Source organism: Mesoplodon densirostris, chromosome 3, assembly GCF_025265405.1.
Source record: "Mesoplodon densirostris isolate mMesDen1 chromosome 3, mMesDen1 primary haplotype, whole genome shotgun sequence".
NCBI classification, from domain to species: Eukaryota; Metazoa; Chordata; class Mammalia; order Artiodactyla; family Ziphiidae; genus Mesoplodon; species Mesoplodon densirostris.
In genome coordinates this window covers 112,651,125-112,667,758 of record NC_082663.1, presented here as the reverse complement: position 1 = coordinate 112,667,758, position 16,634 = coordinate 112,651,125, and the positions used below count along the sequence as shown (strand labels likewise).

The 16,634-nt window shown below is 37.5% G+C and overlaps 1 protein-coding gene across 4 annotated transcripts in view; it reads left to right on the top strand.

Annotated features, from left to right (window-relative positions):
* The window catches only part of KIF3A (kinesin family member 3A), a 77,926-nt gene extending 64,604 nt beyond the window's left edge, over positions 1–13,322 (top strand). For 2 of the 4 annotated variants that reach the window (XM_060093339.1, XM_060093343.1), the window contains 8 exons: positions 1,027–1,183; positions 1,429–1,609; positions 2,373–2,483; positions 2,844–2,969; positions 6,991–7,044; positions 7,408–7,476; positions 8,068–8,192; positions 10,359–11,431. In XM_060093339.1, the coding sequence (XP_059949322.1) occupies positions 1,027–1,183; positions 1,429–1,609; positions 2,373–2,483; positions 2,844–2,969; positions 6,991–7,044; positions 7,408–7,476; positions 8,068–8,192; positions 10,359–10,407 (872 nt within the window). In that variant the 3' untranslated portion in view covers positions 10,408–11,431. Of the gene's footprint in view, positions 1–1,026; positions 1,184–1,428; positions 1,610–2,372; positions 2,484–2,843; positions 2,970–6,990; positions 7,045–7,407; positions 7,477–8,067; positions 8,193–10,358; positions 11,433–12,793 lie in introns of those variants that run through there. The other 2 variants (XM_060093340.1, XM_060093342.1) reach the window with 2 other exon arrangements.
* Positions 13,323–16,634: the final 3,312 nt, after the last annotated feature.

The window sequence follows — 16,634 nt, the reverse complement described above, 5'->3', positions numbered from 1 at the left end:
GGTGCGTGGGCTTCAGTAGTCATGGCACGTGGGCTTAGTAGTTTTGGCTCACGGACCCTAGAGCACAGGCTCAGGAGTTGTGGCACATGGGCTTAGTTGCTCTGCAGCATGTGGGATCTTCCCAGAGCAGGGCTCGAACCTGTGTCCCCTGCCTTGGAAGGCAGATTCTTAACCACTGTGCCACCAGGGAAATCCCTTTTTAAAAAAAATAAATTTATTTGTTTATGTATTTTTAACTGCATTGGGTCTTTGTTGCTGCACGTGGGCTTTCTCTAGTTGCGGAGAGCAGGGGCTACTCTTCATTGCGGTGCGAGGGCTTCTTATTGTGATGGCTTCTCTTGATGCGGAGCACTGGCTCTAGGTGCGCGGGCTTCAGTAGTCGTGGCATGCGGGCTCAGTATTTGTGGCTTGCGGGTAGAGCGCAGGCTCAGTAGTTGTGGTGCACAGGCTTAGTTGCTCCGCGGCATGTGGGATCTTCCCAGACCAGAGCTTGAATGCGTGTCCCCTGCATTGGCAGGTGGATTCTTAACCACTGTGCCACCAGGGAAGTCCCTTTGTGGCTTTTATTTATTCATTTATTTTAATAAATTTTGTGGGGAGGTGTTTTGAGAAGCCACTTGATTTTATACCTCGTTATCAGAAAAAAGTAACTAAATAATCATATTGCTTTTTTGATGATGTGTGTTATTTGGGGACATACAAATATCTTTGCTTTTTTAAATTTATTTAGTTTTCCTGTTTATCTTTCTCTTTTTTTTCCCTGCTAATCTCTTATGCTTCTTTTTCACTTACTTCTGTTCTTAGTTATCATTGCACAGTTGGACAACAGTTTGAATTTAGCAGTTAGTTAAAAAGATCTTCTAGGGACATAATAAATACAAATAAAATATATTATTCAGTTGACTTCCTTAAAATGTTGACATTTGATTTTCTCTTCATGAGGAATGTATCTTTTATATTGAAGATAATTTATGTGTCTGAAGCATTGACTCTGAAGTGACTGTTGGAATTAAATGACTCAAATAGGTAAAAAGAAAGTTTCCCCAGATAAAATGGTTGAAATGCAAGCAAAAATTGATGAGGAGAGAAAAGCACTTGAAACAAAGCTTGACATGGAAGAAGAAGAAAGAAACAAGGCTAGAGCTGAGTTAGAGAAACGGGAAAAAGATCTTCTTAAGGCCCAGTGAGTATTACTGAATTGAGATGGATTTGTGATTTAAATTTCCTGTTTTTTCTCATAGGATGTATAAGCAAGAAAATTGAATAGTAATAAAAAGCAATACTACACAGTTGTGTAGTTTGCTAGAGATGTTACATAATTATATTCCTATTTTGAAATTTTACATCCAAATCCTTGTTAAATTTGGGGAAATTTAGTAGAATAGTAGATAATTGATGGATACAGATTGTTCTCATTTTAATTAACAGACAAGAGCATCAGTCTTTGCTAGAGAAATTATCTGCACTGGAGAAGAAGGTAATTGTTGGTGGTGTTGATTTGTTGGCAAAAGCTGAGGAACAAGAGAAACTTCTTGAAGAATCCAACATGGAACTGGAAGAAAGGAGGAAAAGAGCAGAGCAACTTCGCAGAGAACTTGAGGAAAAAGAGGTAATGTAAATTTTTGGTTTTGGTTGATGCTTCACCTAAGGTATTTAACTTTTCTAGTGAAAAGCTGAATATCTATAATCTTAATAAAATTTTTAAAAATTTATTTATTTATTTATTTTTAGTTGTGTTGGGTCTTCGTTGCTGCGCGTGGGCTTTCTCTAGTTACGGAGAGCGGGGGATACTCTTTGTGCAGTGCACAGGCTTCTCACTGCAGTGGCTTCTCTTGTTGCGGAGCACGGGCTCTAGGCACACAGGCTCAGTAGTTATGGCATGCGGGCTTAGTTGCTCTGTGGCAGGTGGAATCTTCCTGGATCAGGGCTCAAACCTGTGTCCCATGCATTGGCAGGTGGATTCTTAACCACTGTGCCACCAGGGAAGTCCCAGGTGCGTAGGCTTCAGGTGGCTTCTCTTGTTGTGGAGCATGAGTTCTAGGCATGTGGGCTTCAGTAGTTGTGGCACATGGGCTCAGTAGTTGTAGCTTGTGGGCTCTAGAACGCAGGCTCAGTAGTTGTGGTGCACGGGCTTAGTTCCTCCGCAGCATATGGGATCTTCCCGGACCAGGGATTGAACCCATGTCCCCTGCATTGGCAGGTGGATTCTTAACCACTGTGCCACCAGGGAAGTCCCTTAATAAAAATTTAAAGCATATCTGTGGATTGCTTTGAAAGATAATAGTTGCTAAACATTTATGTCATTTGTTAAATAATTAAACTTGTGATTTAATGAAGAAAATTATTCTGAAGTTTATCACTTTATGTCATAGCAAGAACGCTTAGATATTGAAGAAAAGTATACCAGTTTGCAAGAAGAAGCACAAGGAAAGACCAAGAAATTAAAGAAAGTTTGGACTATGCTGATGGCTGCGAAGTCAGAGGTTGGTCTTTTAGAAGTTACCTATTATTGTAGTTTGAATTTTTTAGAAAAGAATTTCTTTGATTAAGTATGATTAAGAATCCTAAAGGAATCATAATGTGTGCTTACAATTTTAAAGAAATAAAATTTTTGCCTTTATTTGCAATTTTTAATTTCAGCTGTTAAGCTAAATTGTTTATTTCCAACCTTAACTAATAACATGGAATAGACAATGATAGATAGTGTTATTCTGTCCATTGTTTTTGTGAAAGAACTGGGTAAGTTCTTACAAGGTTTCCTAGACCACTGCCCTATGTCAGATGGAATTGTTTTGTATTTAAAATCTTGTTTGTCCTTAGTATTTTCATTGATTTTCTGTTAGATGGCCGATCTCCAACAGGAACATCAGAGGGAAATTGAAGGCCTCTTGGAGAACATTCGACAGCTTAGCCGGGAGCTTCGACTTCAGATGCTTATTATTGATAACTTTATACCTCAGGATTATCAGGTAATTGGGAATTTCTCTGTCTTAGGTATTAGGTCACTTGGCTGGGGTTAAGGACTAAAGAAATATAATTTCTAATTTAATTAATGGTAAATATTTACATTTCGGTTGCTGATGATAAAATTTTCTTGAACTAATGGCCATCACATTTCACTTCAGCTGTTAACTGTTTTTAATACATAATTCTCTGTTTGAGTAACTAAGTATCTGAATAAGAGTTGCTTAGTCCTGGGAGGAAGGCCAAATTCATGTAATTCATGTAAAGGTATAGGTCCTGTTTATTCTTTCAACATTCTTTATCCTATAATTAGAATAAACAAAACTGTGCTAACCTTTTCTCCTTGTTTATGGATGCTAATTCTGTGTGTGTGTGTGGGCAGGGGAATGGTAAAACATACATAAAATTTACCATTTTAACTTTTTTTTTTTAATCTTTACTGGAGTATAATTGCTTTACAATGGTGTGTTAGTTTCTGCTGTACAACAAAGTGAATCAGCTATAAGTATACATATATCCCCGTATCACCTCCCTCTTGCATCTCCCTCCCACCCTCCCTATCCCATCCCTCTAGGTGGTCACAAAGTATTGAGCTGATCTCCCTGTGCTATGTAGCAGCTTCCCACTAGCTATCTATTTTACATTTGGTAGTGTATAAATGTCCTTGCCACTCTCACTTCGTCCCAGCTTCCCCTTCCCCCACTGTGTCCTCAAGTCCGTTCTTTACGTCTGCATCTTTATTCCTGCCCTGCCACTAGGTTCATCAGTACCGTGTTTTTAGATTCCATATATGTGCATTAGCATATGGTATTTGTTTTTCTCTTTCTGACTTACTTCACTCTGTATGACAGAGTCTAGGTCCATCCACCTCACTACAAATAACTCAATTTCGTTCCTTTTTATGGCTGAGTAATATTCCACTGTATATATGTGCCACATCTTCTTTAACCATTCATCTCTTGATGGACATTTAGGTTGCTTCCATGTCCTGGCTATTGTAAATAGTCCTGCAGTGAACTATTTTTAAGAGTACAGTTCATTGACATTAAGTACATTCACACTGTTGTGCAGTAATCACTACCATCCATCTCTAGATATATGCTAACTCTAAATACTAGTAAAATTTTAAAATCTCAGCCTCTATTATTCTTTTCCCCAAATTTCTGTCTTTCCAGTATATTTTAGTAAACTTTAACATTGATTTTTTTAACATCTTTATTAGAGTATAATTGCTTTACAATGGTGTGTTAGTTTCTGCTTTATAACAAAGTGAATCAGTTATACATATACATATGTCCCCATATCTCTTCCCTCTTGCATCTCCCTCCCTCCCACCCTCCCTATCCCACCCCCCTAGGTGGTCACAAAGCACTGAGTTGATCTCCCACTGCTATGCGGCTGCTTCCCACTAGCTATCTATTTTACGTTTGGTAGTGTATATATGTCCATCCCACTCTCTCACTTTGTCCCAGCTTACCCTTCCCCCTCCCCGTATCCTCAAGTCCATTCTCTAGTAGGTCTGCACCTTTATTCCCATCTTGCCCCTAGGTTTTTCTGACCATATTTTTCTTTTCTTTTTTTTAGATTTCGTGTATATGTGTTAGCATATGGTATTTGTTTTTCTCTTTCTGACTTACTTCACTCTGTATGACAGTCTCTAGGTCCATCCACCTCACTACAAATAACTCAGTTTTGTTCCTTTTTATGGCTGAGTAATATTCCATTGTATATATGTGCCACATCTTCTTTATTCATCTGTTGATGGACACTTAGGTTGCTTCCATCTCCAGGCTATTGTAAATAGAGCTGCAATGAACATTTTGGTACATGACTCTTTTTTTTTTTTTTTTTTTTTGTGGTACGCGGGCCTCTCACCACTGTGGCCTCTCCCATTGTGGAGCACAGGCTCCGGACACGCAGGCCCAGCGGCCATGGCTCACGGGCCCGTGCTCCGCAGCATGTGGGATCTCCCCGGACTGGGGCACAAACCCGTGTCCCCTGCATCAGCAGGCAGACTCTCAACCACTGTGCCACCAGGGAAGCCCGGTCCATGACTCTTTTTGAATTATGGTTTTCTTAGGGTACATGCCCAGTAGTGGGATTGCTGGGTCATATGGTAGTTCTATTTGTAGTTTTTTAAGGAACCTCCATACTGTTCTCCATACTGGCTGTATCAATTCACATTCCCACCAGCAGTACAAGAGCGTTCTCTTTTCTCCACACCCTCTCCAGCATTTATTGTTTGTAGATTTTTTGATGATGGCCATTCTGACCAGTGTGAGATGATATCTCATTGTAGTTTTGATTTGCATTTCTCTAATGATTAATGATGTTGAGCATTCTTTCATGTGTTTGTTGGCAATCTGTATATCTTCTTTGGAGAAATGTCTATTTAGGTCTTCTGCCCATTTTTGGATTGGGTTGTTTGTTTTTTTGATATTGAGCTGCATGAGTTGCTTGTATGTTTTGGAGATTAATCCTTTGTCATTTCATTTACAAATATTTTCCCCTATTCTGAGGGTTGTCTTGTTGTCTTGTTTATGGTTTCCTTTGCTGTGCAAAAGCTTTTAAGTTTCATTAGGTCCCATTTGTTTATTTTTGTTTTTATTTCCATTTCTCTAGGAGATGGGTCAAAAAGGATCTTGCTGTGATTTATGTCACAGAGTGTTCTGCCTATATTTTCCTCTAAGAGTTTGATAGTGTCTGGCCTTACATTTAGGTCTTTAATCCATTTTGCGTTTATTTTTGTGTACGGTGTTAAGGAGTGTTATAATTTCATTCTTTTTTTTTTTTTGCGGTATGCGGGCCTCTCACTGTTGTGGCCTCCCCTGTTGCGGAGCACAGGCTCCGGACGCGCAGGCTCCGGACGCGCAGGCCCAGCGGCCATGGCTCACGGGCCCAGCCGCTCCGCGGCACATGGGATCCTCCCAGACCGGGGCACGAACCCGTATCCCCTGCATCGGCAGGCGGACTCTCAACCACTTGCACCACCAGGGAGGCCCCTAATTTCATTCTTTTACATGTAGCTGTCCAGTTTTCCCATCACCACTTATTGAAGAGGCTGTCTTTTCTCTACTGTATATTCTTGCCTCCTTTATCAAAGATAAGGTGACCATATGTGAGTAGGTTTATCTCTGGGCTTTCTATCCTGTTCCATTGATCAATATTTCTTTTTTTTGTGCCAGTAGTATACTGTCTTGATTACTGTAGCTTTGTAGTATACTCTGAAGTCAGGGAGCCTGATTCCTCCAGCTCTGTTTTTCTTTCTCAAGATTGTTTTGGCTATTTGGGGTCTTTTGTGTTTCCACACAAATTGTGAAATTTTTTGTTTGAGTTCTGTGAAACATGCCAGTGGTAGTTTGATAGGGATTGCATTGAATCTGTAGATTGCTTTGGGTAGTATAGTCATTTTCACAGTGTTGATTCTTCCAATGCAAGAACATGGTATATCTCTCCATCTATTTGTATCCTTTTTAATTTCTAACATTGATTTTTAAAAATTTATTTTGAATCTATATACAGCTTTAAGAAATTTGTCTGAATATAAGCCTTAGTATTTTTTTTCCTTTGGACCTCAGCTGCACAGAATTAGTATTTGGTTCACAATATACTGTCCTTGATGGTCCTTGGATGGCCTACTTTTGTTTAGTCAGTTAGTTATTTTGTAGTGAACTTGTCACCCAAAACAAAAGCTAGGACCATGGTAGTGACCTGTTTCTAACCAAATGGTTTCCCTCTAGCCTCTTCTATCCCTTTACCTCTTCAAACTCAAGGTAACCACCATCCTGAATGCCATGTTCTTTATTTCCTTGCTTTTTATTTTTATACAGTTTAATTGAATCTACATATATTCCTTGAAAGTATATAATTTAAAATATATAAAAGGGGCATCATGTAGCATATAATGTTTTGAGACTTAACTTTTTTTTTTACTTACTATATTAAGATTTTAGTTCCATGAATATTTTTCAGTATTTTAAATGTTATTAAATATTAAAAGTAGATCATCTCTGACTCTTTTAAAAGGAAATGATTGAAAACTATGTCCATTGGAATGAAGACATAGGGGAATGGCAACTAGTGAGTATTAACCTTCATCCTTTCATGAAATACTTACGGAATACTTCCTGTAGACTGGAGTTGTACTGGCTACAATGTGGAGAAAGGTGGTCCAGAGGATGAATCAAATGAGAAGCCACTGGGGTGGACAAGATGTTTTAATAATTATGTTATAACACACAGAATATTCTGTGTGTTATACGTAGTAGAGATGGTGTAGGTTGGTGTATAGGACTGAATGACCTCTGGGGTCCCTTTCTATTCCAGCATTCAAATCATGTTTTATGAGTGTACCATCAGTATATCTCATAGTAATTTGCCTCATTCATAGTATTAATTGCTAATTAAGATAATTCTCCTCCCCTTCTTTTTTCCTTTTTTGAGAAATGTGTTGCCTACACAGGAAATAACATGAGAAAGCAGACTCCAGTTCCTGATAAAAAGGAGAAAGACGTAAGAGTGCTTTTTTAAAACAAAAAACAAAAAAAACTACAGTTGGTTCTTTATAGGAATGTGGGTCACTAAATTGTGTTATCATCATGATATCTATTAATCAGCTCAGCTGAAAAATAGGCTACTATTTTGAGAATAGAGGCTCTAGGATGGGGTGATTATTAGGACAGTTCTGTTCACCTTTAGTTGTGATGGCAGGCATTTCTACGACAAGCGTGACGTGTAGTTCTCTTTAGAGGTTCTTTTCACCATCTCTCTGGGCCTTGGGGATTTGGTTAGAGACTAGAATAAGTCTGTCCTTTTCAAAGCTGGTCCTAGTCTTAGGTCAACAAGAGGAAGTAGCAGCTTTAGGGAAAACAGCAACAGTTTTTCTTTACTGCTAAGGAATTTATAGTGTGTCAAGGCTTCTTCACCAACACTTAGTGAATACATTTGAGATAAATGGCATTAGAAAAAGATATCTTTAGATATTTATTTGGTTTTGTCTTTGGCTTTTTTTCCTAAGAGTTTATTTAGTATTTTAAATCTTCCCCCAAATCTGGTTTAAATTCTTCTGTAAGAATGTCTTGTGTTTATTTCCTTTACATATAGCCCTTTGAAGTGGACCTTTCCCATGTGTATCTTGCCTATACTGAGGAGAGCCTACGGCAGTCCTTGATGAAATTAGAGAGGCCACGGACTTCAAAGGGGAAAGCAAGGCCAAAGACAGGGAGAAGGTAAGAACTGTCTTTGAGTCCCATGAGCCAAAGGCAGTGAGATTTTCAAATTAAGTACATTTAAAGGAAATTTAGTTAATATGATAAGTATTTTGTCTGATATATTTAACTAAATATTGAAGTCCTATGTAGTTACGATTTGAGTAAATAAAATCTGACTAAAGAATTAAGGTCTTCCAACTTCTTTAGCCCTCCTGAGTAGTAGAATTTATTGTTAATTTACTTTGTTCTTTCCAAATGTATAAGTCATTACTATTTTAATTCCTTAATCCTTACACTAATTATTCTAGTGAGATGCTAATTAATTTGCCTCGTTAGACTCCCAAGGTATTGTATTCAGCTGATTCATTTTTCTGTCATGAATACTGCCCCAAGAACCTTGATTTCCTCAGTCACCAGTTAAATAAAACTTCTCTGTCTTTCCCTCTCTTTTGACTATTGCGTAGTCTATATGTATTGTAACATAGCCCAGAGAAATGAGGATGTGAAAGCCCTGGGCTGGAGCTTATTTCTTCTCTCCCTTCCCTACATTAAGTACTGTTCAGCTTATTTAAACTGACTAACAGACTTTGGGGCTCCTGAAATGATAGGAAATAATAAGCTTATATTTTTCCCTACTTTGAGTACCTAGACTTTTGAGCTACATGTAGGGTGAAGTCTAAGTTTTAATATTTTTGTGTAACATAATCTCATAGACATAACCTAAGTTTTATAAATTTGGGGAGGAGGAATCAGTAGCATATTAAAAGTGTACAAATTTTTACATTATTCAGCATTTAGATGTCAGACATTAAAAGCATTTCATATGCCAACAGAAGCCATGCATGTAATATTAATGAATGAAGCAAATCAATTCAAAGAAACACCAATTCCTCTATGTCTTTGACTTTTCCACTTTAATGGAGGTATTTTCCTCTTAACTCTGCAGTTAGTAAGAAAAGTAACAGTGCAAGTATGATGATAAATGGTAAGACAGTTGCTCTCAGTGTGGGAGAAAAATAGGCAGTGGTGTGGGCTGGGGCAAAACAGAGCGTGTTCTGTCTGGAGTGAGTGGCCTGTTACCCTGCTTTTAGTTAGTTTGGGGAAAGAGGGCCCATGGTTTCTGGATCTTCTTGTTTCAAAGGAGAAGCCAGAAATCAGGATTATTTACATGAGATCTCCGTCTTTAGTCACTTTTTTTTTTTTTTTCTTTTTGCGGTATGCGGGCCTCTCACTGTTGTGGCCTCTCCCGTTGCGGAGCACAGGCTCCGGACGCGCAGGCCCAGCGGCCATGGCTCACGGGCCCAGCCGCTCCGCGGCATATGGGATCCTCCCAGACCGGGGCACGAACCTGTATCCCCTGCATCGGCAGGCGGACTCTCAACCACTGCGCCACCAGGGAGGCCCTTTAGTCACTTTTTAAAAGCTATGTGGACCTAAAACAAACAAGCAAATAATTTGATAAGGTATTTGGATACAGTTTTCAGAATGCTTATTTTAAAATATATACTTTTTCGGTTTAATCTAAAAAAAAAAAAAAATGTGAGCTAACATTCGACAAGCCAAACCCAGCATCTCTGTTTACCAGAATTAGCCTGCTGTATTATGAAAACAGTAAGTGGCCATAATTATAGACAAATATTAAATGGTTTATTGATACTACATTACATTGCTTGACAATGTTCAATGTGATATTCCTCATTAGAAGCACATATTTCAGTGTGCTAATAAGCAAAACTGCAATAAACATGATAGATTAATGGAACATTTCCATCATTTCCTACACAGTCATCTGTGAGTTGTTGCTTCAGATGATTTGTGACTCTGATTTGCACTGAATAAGCCGGCATCTTTAGCATACCCCAGAAGAGATAATCAGGGGGTTCAAATCTGGCAAGCATGCAGACCGCTTGGCCTGTCCACATTGTCTAGTCCAGTTTATCATTCACTCACTCCTTCATCACTGTGGGTGGTGGAGTGGAGGGCCATGCTCTTGTGTTCACTCTAGGTGACCTTTCCCTAGCCTGAAAAGGCAGACATTAATTGATCTCATGGTCAAGCATGTCAAACCTTGGCCTGTTTCTAGACTCTATGGCTGCCTGGTATTATCTACTACATAATGTAAAGTGTTTGCATTTCAGTCTTTTAGGAAGGCATTCATGTTTTCTTTTTCTCTTCTCCAAACAGAAAGCGTTCTGCAAAGCCTGAAACTGTAATTGACTCTTTACTTCAGTAAATGTTACAGACTTAAAGTCAGAATAAAAATTAGTGATATCCTCATGCCTGGACAAAACCTTTAATTAAAACACTGAAGACTTTTGTGTTATTTCAAATAATGGAAGCTGTAGATCATGCAGTAAGACTGGAACTAATAATTTGCCTAATAACTTTTAGTCTATATATATTAAGTTAATATAACATTAAAATTGTACAACTGGTAATTGTTCAAATTGTCATATTAGTTTTCAACTTATACTGTGCAGGGAAGTTGAGAGAGCAGCTTATACTATAGAGAGTTGCAGTTTAAATGTATACATAAATCTGCTAGTGATTTACTCAACTACTGTATATTTAGATAACCGGATATTCAAAATAGAAAAAAAAATGTAAGTCATGTTTTGCACATAGAAAGTTGCAGGTCTAATTGTCCTATGTTTTCCTGTTATATATGAATGTATGGGCTGCAAATCTAAGAAATGATTCTATCCTAACACCCACCTGGCCTTTTAAAATATGTTCCATTTTTATACTAACATTCATTGCATTTAAAATATGAGATGGGGGATCTTATTGATCTATAGAAAATTGTATAATTCGATAGTCAATCTTTAGAAGTATACATGTTTAAAAAACAAAAGTTGAAGATATGTTTCATCTGGACCTCTCTTGATTTTTTTTTTGCCACTTCAAGTCAAATTTTTTGTTTGTTTGTTTTGGTTTCATGTTTCTTGAAACATTGAATCTGTACCTGAATATAAAGGAGTCACAGCTGCAGAAAATTAAGAAGCTAAATACTGGTCACTAATATTTGCCTCTATGGGTATTATTTTTTTTTTAATTCACTTTGAAACATGATTAACTGATGCTTTCCTGTGTCTGAGTTCTAAATTTTGATGAAAATTGCTCTGTTTCTCCCAACTGAGAAAGGTCTCTGTTTTCTAGAAAATACAGACAAAGCAAGAAAAATATCTTTTAATTGTTTGCTTTTAAAACACTTTGTTTTGTCTTTCTTCTTATTTTATAAAGAAAATATTCTTCCCTGAATTTCTTCCATTGACAAATCCAGTTAGACCATACCTCTAAATAAAAATTATTTTTATTTTATAGTAAAAGAAAAAGTCATAGAATTGTTTGTTCTTTTGTTGACTGCTTACAAAATTTTTATTTTTTTAAAGTTATGCTACTCCAAAACCACTATATATATATATATATATATATATATATATATCTTTTATGAGTTTTAAAATTTTGTAATCAGCCCTGAAACACATTGGCTACAAGTTTTAAGACTTCATAAATGAGTATTTATTAAGTTAACATTATTTTAGTAAGTTGGTTCAATATTGGTTTATAATTACAAAGATGTATATAGAATGGGAGTGAGCGAATGTAGCGTTATTTGTGAGGTGGTGGTAAAAATGTGTCCATAAATTTAAAGTACATTCCAAAGGTGATGTACTAAATATCCCGTGTATGGTGAATATCTTCTAGGTAATAAGAATTGCAGTTAACTGGCAGCATTTTCTTTATAACGTGTAAGATAGTTAGACATTTATAACTTTGTGGGGCATTGTTTAGGTACCGTGAAGACTTGTGAATTTATGTCTTGTAAAAGCTTTGTGTAAGCAGAATATCTTGGCAATTGTAGATGCATATTTAACTCTGTTAATAATAACTCTAGAGAAATCTTAATTTTACCAGTAGGAAAAAAATATGGCTACTTCTTCTTTTTAAAAAATGCACGTGTATACCCTTTAACCATCCAGTTAATAGAAAAGGAATAACTTTAGAATTAAGCTTTAAAACATTATAGAAAATTTAAGCCAGTATGTTAGGTTTTTTTTTCTTTTCCATGCCACAGCAGTAACAAAACGAAATCTATAAAAAGTCAAAACGTTGAGAAATTTTAAAAACAGGCTACTTTAGCAGTTTTTTTTTAAACATTCACATTAGAACTGATTATACCAGATGGGCATTAAATATTCATCTTATATAATACCAAGATTAGATATTGGAGCCAGGCCTGAGTATCCATGTGAAAACATGGGAACCTGACTTTAGAGCTCTTCACTTAGCTCTAATCATAGTAGTTCTATGGTTTCTTCACAGTTACTTTGTGTCGTTGTCCACAAATGAAATATTTTGTAACTTTGGTGTTAATTTCATGAAAGGCTATAGATGAACAAACTTGCTCATTATTTAATATAAGAAGTAGATTTAAAATGAGTGTCACATATAAGTAGGTTATTGAATGGCTATTTTTCTCTTTAATTTAAAAAAGTAATATTTATTCAAAGGAGCCTTGGTAGAATGTTGTTTGTGGTATGTTCTTTAGTAAACCTTGCAATTACATGTAGTAATAATGATATTAAAATATAATAGTATTCCCCATTTTTGTCTAGATTCTTGTGAAGTATAAGAGTAATCAAGGTGGCGGGTCTACATCTATGTGTTCGTTCCACAAGTAGAATCCATTTGACATGCTGTGGCATCTACTTTCTGGGAAAAGGGGACTTTTTTTTGCTGCAAGAAATTTAAGGTTACTTTGGGGGAGAGGGTGGTGCTACTTCAACTGTAACATGTTTTTAAAATTATGATTATAGGTTTAGGTTGTTTTGTTTCTTTCTAGTCTTTTAAAAATATTTTTTCCCTTAACCCTTATCTTAAGGAAAGTCCCTCCCTTTCCTACAGGGCTGTGAATTAAAGAACGGGTAGAGTTTACATTTAAGTATGCCAGTGTCTGCCCAGTTTCTTAATGTATGCATTTGTTTTCCTTTTTAGTTATTCTTTGATCTAAAATGCTAGAAGAAGACATAGATCTTCCTAGTGCCTTTGAACTTATACTGTAGTCTAATTTAAATCATTAATAACTTCAATAGCATTACTACAATACTGTATACTGGCCAAAATTACAAATCATATGATAAGTTTGTCGTATTAATTTCAAAAGCCAACTTTCATTGTATTTTATGTATATATTGTATTTGTTCAAGTTGTATATATTGATATTGTATGTATACATACAGCATGGTTAAATAAGAAATAAAAATCTTTACCTAATGCTTGTAATAGTGGTCTGCTTCTTTACTGAGCTATTTTTGTGTTTATGTCCATCCTGATCTTAATAGGCAGGTTCTTTGTGCTTGGCTCTCAGTTTCATGAGGTTAAGAGAGACCTGTGTAATTTCACACCAGAAACTCTTAATGTTGTGGGCCTTTAAACAGAAATCATCATTGTACAGAAACCTGGGAGAGATGTTTTTTAAAATGCCCCTTCTCATTGATAAAATTTATTTTCACCAAAAATATTTTAATCCAAGTTTTGTTATCCTTGTCATTAGGTGTTTGAGAACAGAAACTCAAAGAAGTCTGTATGGAAAATAAAGGTAAAAGGAGACGTTTCTTATTGGTAACGATATCATGATCTCTTTCAAAAACTTTTAATGAGCTTAAAATATCTCCAAAACAATAACATTGCTCGGATTATTGTTAATCATGTGTTGTTTGGACAAACATTTATTGATTACCAGGCACTGTGCTAGGCAGCCTCAAGAAGTTCACAGAAGACATTGAGAAGTTTTGGTTTGTCAGCAAGTTTCAAAGGATTTCAGTCTGCTTTTTGTGTAGAGAGGAGACTTCTCTGGCCATTTCAGGTCTTGCTCTCTTCCTCTTCCCAACTGCTAGCTGGCGTAAAACTCCTACACATGTTTGTAGAATATGGAAATAAAATTAGAGGCCTGCCATAGTGTAAGCAAGATAAGCAATAGTTCACCTTCCCACCCGCTGCCCCTCCTCCCCAGTTGAGTTCTGGAGCTGTGGTGCTATCACCAAGCGACACCACTGAGGTGCACCCTCAGGGAACCTATTAGTGCCTGTGTTGTCAGGATGCTGCTGAGGTCGTTGTCCATCCCACCTTCTTATGAAGACCCTCAAGAATCTCTTTTTAAAACCAAGTACCAAAAAACACAAAATAAAAACCCCAAGTACCAGCCTAAGGTAACACGGTTAGTATGTGCCTGCAGGAACTGTTCACACGATTCTGAAGCTGCAGCCTAAACTTAAAGCAAGCTTGGAGGAGCCTTCTAAGCACATGTTATAACATTATCTGAATGTCTCATTCTTAAGCTTTTTCATTTGCAAAGCAAATCAAGTATTCAGTCCTCCTTCGGAAGTTGAACAAATGTGTGGGAAAATGATTATGAAGAGGCTACTTCAAAAAGAAGCTGTTTCCTCTCAGCATTTATCTTGGGCTTCCTGTGACCCAGTCTTCAAGTTACTTTTATCAACGTTATCAGAACATCACTTTGTCTTACCCGAACACGTTTATGGCTCTGACTAAAGAATATGACAGATCAGACATTCTTCTACACCTGCTCCCCTCCCCTACCCCTTTTGAGAGGGCTGGGGAAATTTTAGTTTTTAATCAGAGCCTTTATTTCTCCAGTTTTACAAAGGAATTTAACTGGGACTTTACAACTGAATAAAATATTTCTCAGAGTTGATACCAATCTTCACAAGAGGATATTGCCTAACCCGACCTACCAGAGTCATTACAGAAATACTATGTTTGCCTTGATTTCTACTCCATCATGAGTTATGCCACTCAGTCACCAGGTGTCTTCTGTATTTACTGTGGACCCATGCTGTGCTGAGTAGAAGGTCCTTGCAAAGCTCATGACCATGTAAGTGGAGAATGACAGTGCAGCATGTTGAGGGCTGTAGTGAAGGAGAGTGAATGGTGAGCTACCAGGCACAGCATTCCTTCCTAGCAGCTGACACGGTGTTAGAGACTGAACGTTGAACTAGGAAGAAGTTGACACGAAGGATGGATTAGAAGAGAAACACTAGAGAGCTGAGGAGAGAACATCTGAGTGCTCGGGGCAAAGACAGCTAACTAGGAGGTTTTAGTACTCCACCTGGGAATGGAGCTCCAGTTGAACTGATGACTTGAACCAGGAAATCGGCTCCGAGACTAGAGAAAGTGCTTGCCTTGCCCTCAGTGGAAAGTGGTAGGAACTGCAAGGCTAACCTTGTATGCTGGGAGGCCAGGCCATGAGAAAGCTGCACCTTGTACTCTGCCCTGAAATTCCCCATTCTCAGATGATTTGGGCACCCTGAGAAGCCGATCAAGATGACATGCAGAGGAGGGTGGGAAACCTGGACAGGGCACTGGCTCATAGCAACAAGAGAGCCCCTGGGGCATTTTTATCAGAGGCCGGCATTTCTAACTTGCCCAAGAATGTTTCAATGAAAGACATTCAGCCATAGATTTGAGCAAAATGTTTTTTTTCTTTCATTCGTTTATTCAATAAGTATTTATTACCTACAAATACCAGTTAGAGATAGAATGTATTCATAGGTAAAAGGTGGAAGTAGCTGATAGCAGAGAGGGAGGGGATCAGCCTTTGCTCTCAGTGTCACACATTCCATGCACAGATAAGATGCACGTCCCATGAAGTAGGTATGGGCTGTAACTAAGTTTCCTAAGTGAATGTGCTTAAGCAACAAGCATCTCAACTTTCACTTAATCCTGAAGTTTCTTCGCTCCTTCTTCTTATGTATGTCCTCCTTGATGCATGTTCTCTCACTCCCTTGGTAAACTCCAGGGCTTACTGTTGGGTATTTCCGTCCATGGCGGACCTGCCTGGAGCCTGCATATGTCCCTTCTATGGCCTGCTCTAAATCTTTCTTCCGACTGCCTTTCCTTTTACCATTCTGGCCTCATACACAAACTATAACCCACAAGTCATATCCTGTGGCAGACTACAGCTCACATTAGCCATTGAATGCAAATGAGTCTCAATCAAAGAAGAAAGGAAATTAAAATTTTCATTGTGGCCTTAGAAGGCTCCATGACTCTCTTAGTTACTTGTTGCCCTTGGCATTTTATGTGGGCAGGGTGAAACTGGCTGTGGTCAGGGTGAGACTTGAAGCTTTTGATTTGTTCCCTTATTTTGAAAGGGTTAAAAAGATGTTGCATGTTTTGGTATAATTTTAGTACTAGTATTAATTTTTGTCATACGTGTGTGAGCAAGAATGAAAAGAGAATGCTCATTCACTGTTACTAGATCCATATTCTTGCAGAGAATATGTCTTTAAAAGGCAAATTTTAATGACTTGACACTTGTTTTTCTCCTTTAATTTTTTAAAATAACAGCTTTACTGAGATATGTCACATACTATAAAATTCATCCTTTTAAGTATATAATTCAGTGGTTTTTAGTATTGTCACAGAGTTGTACAA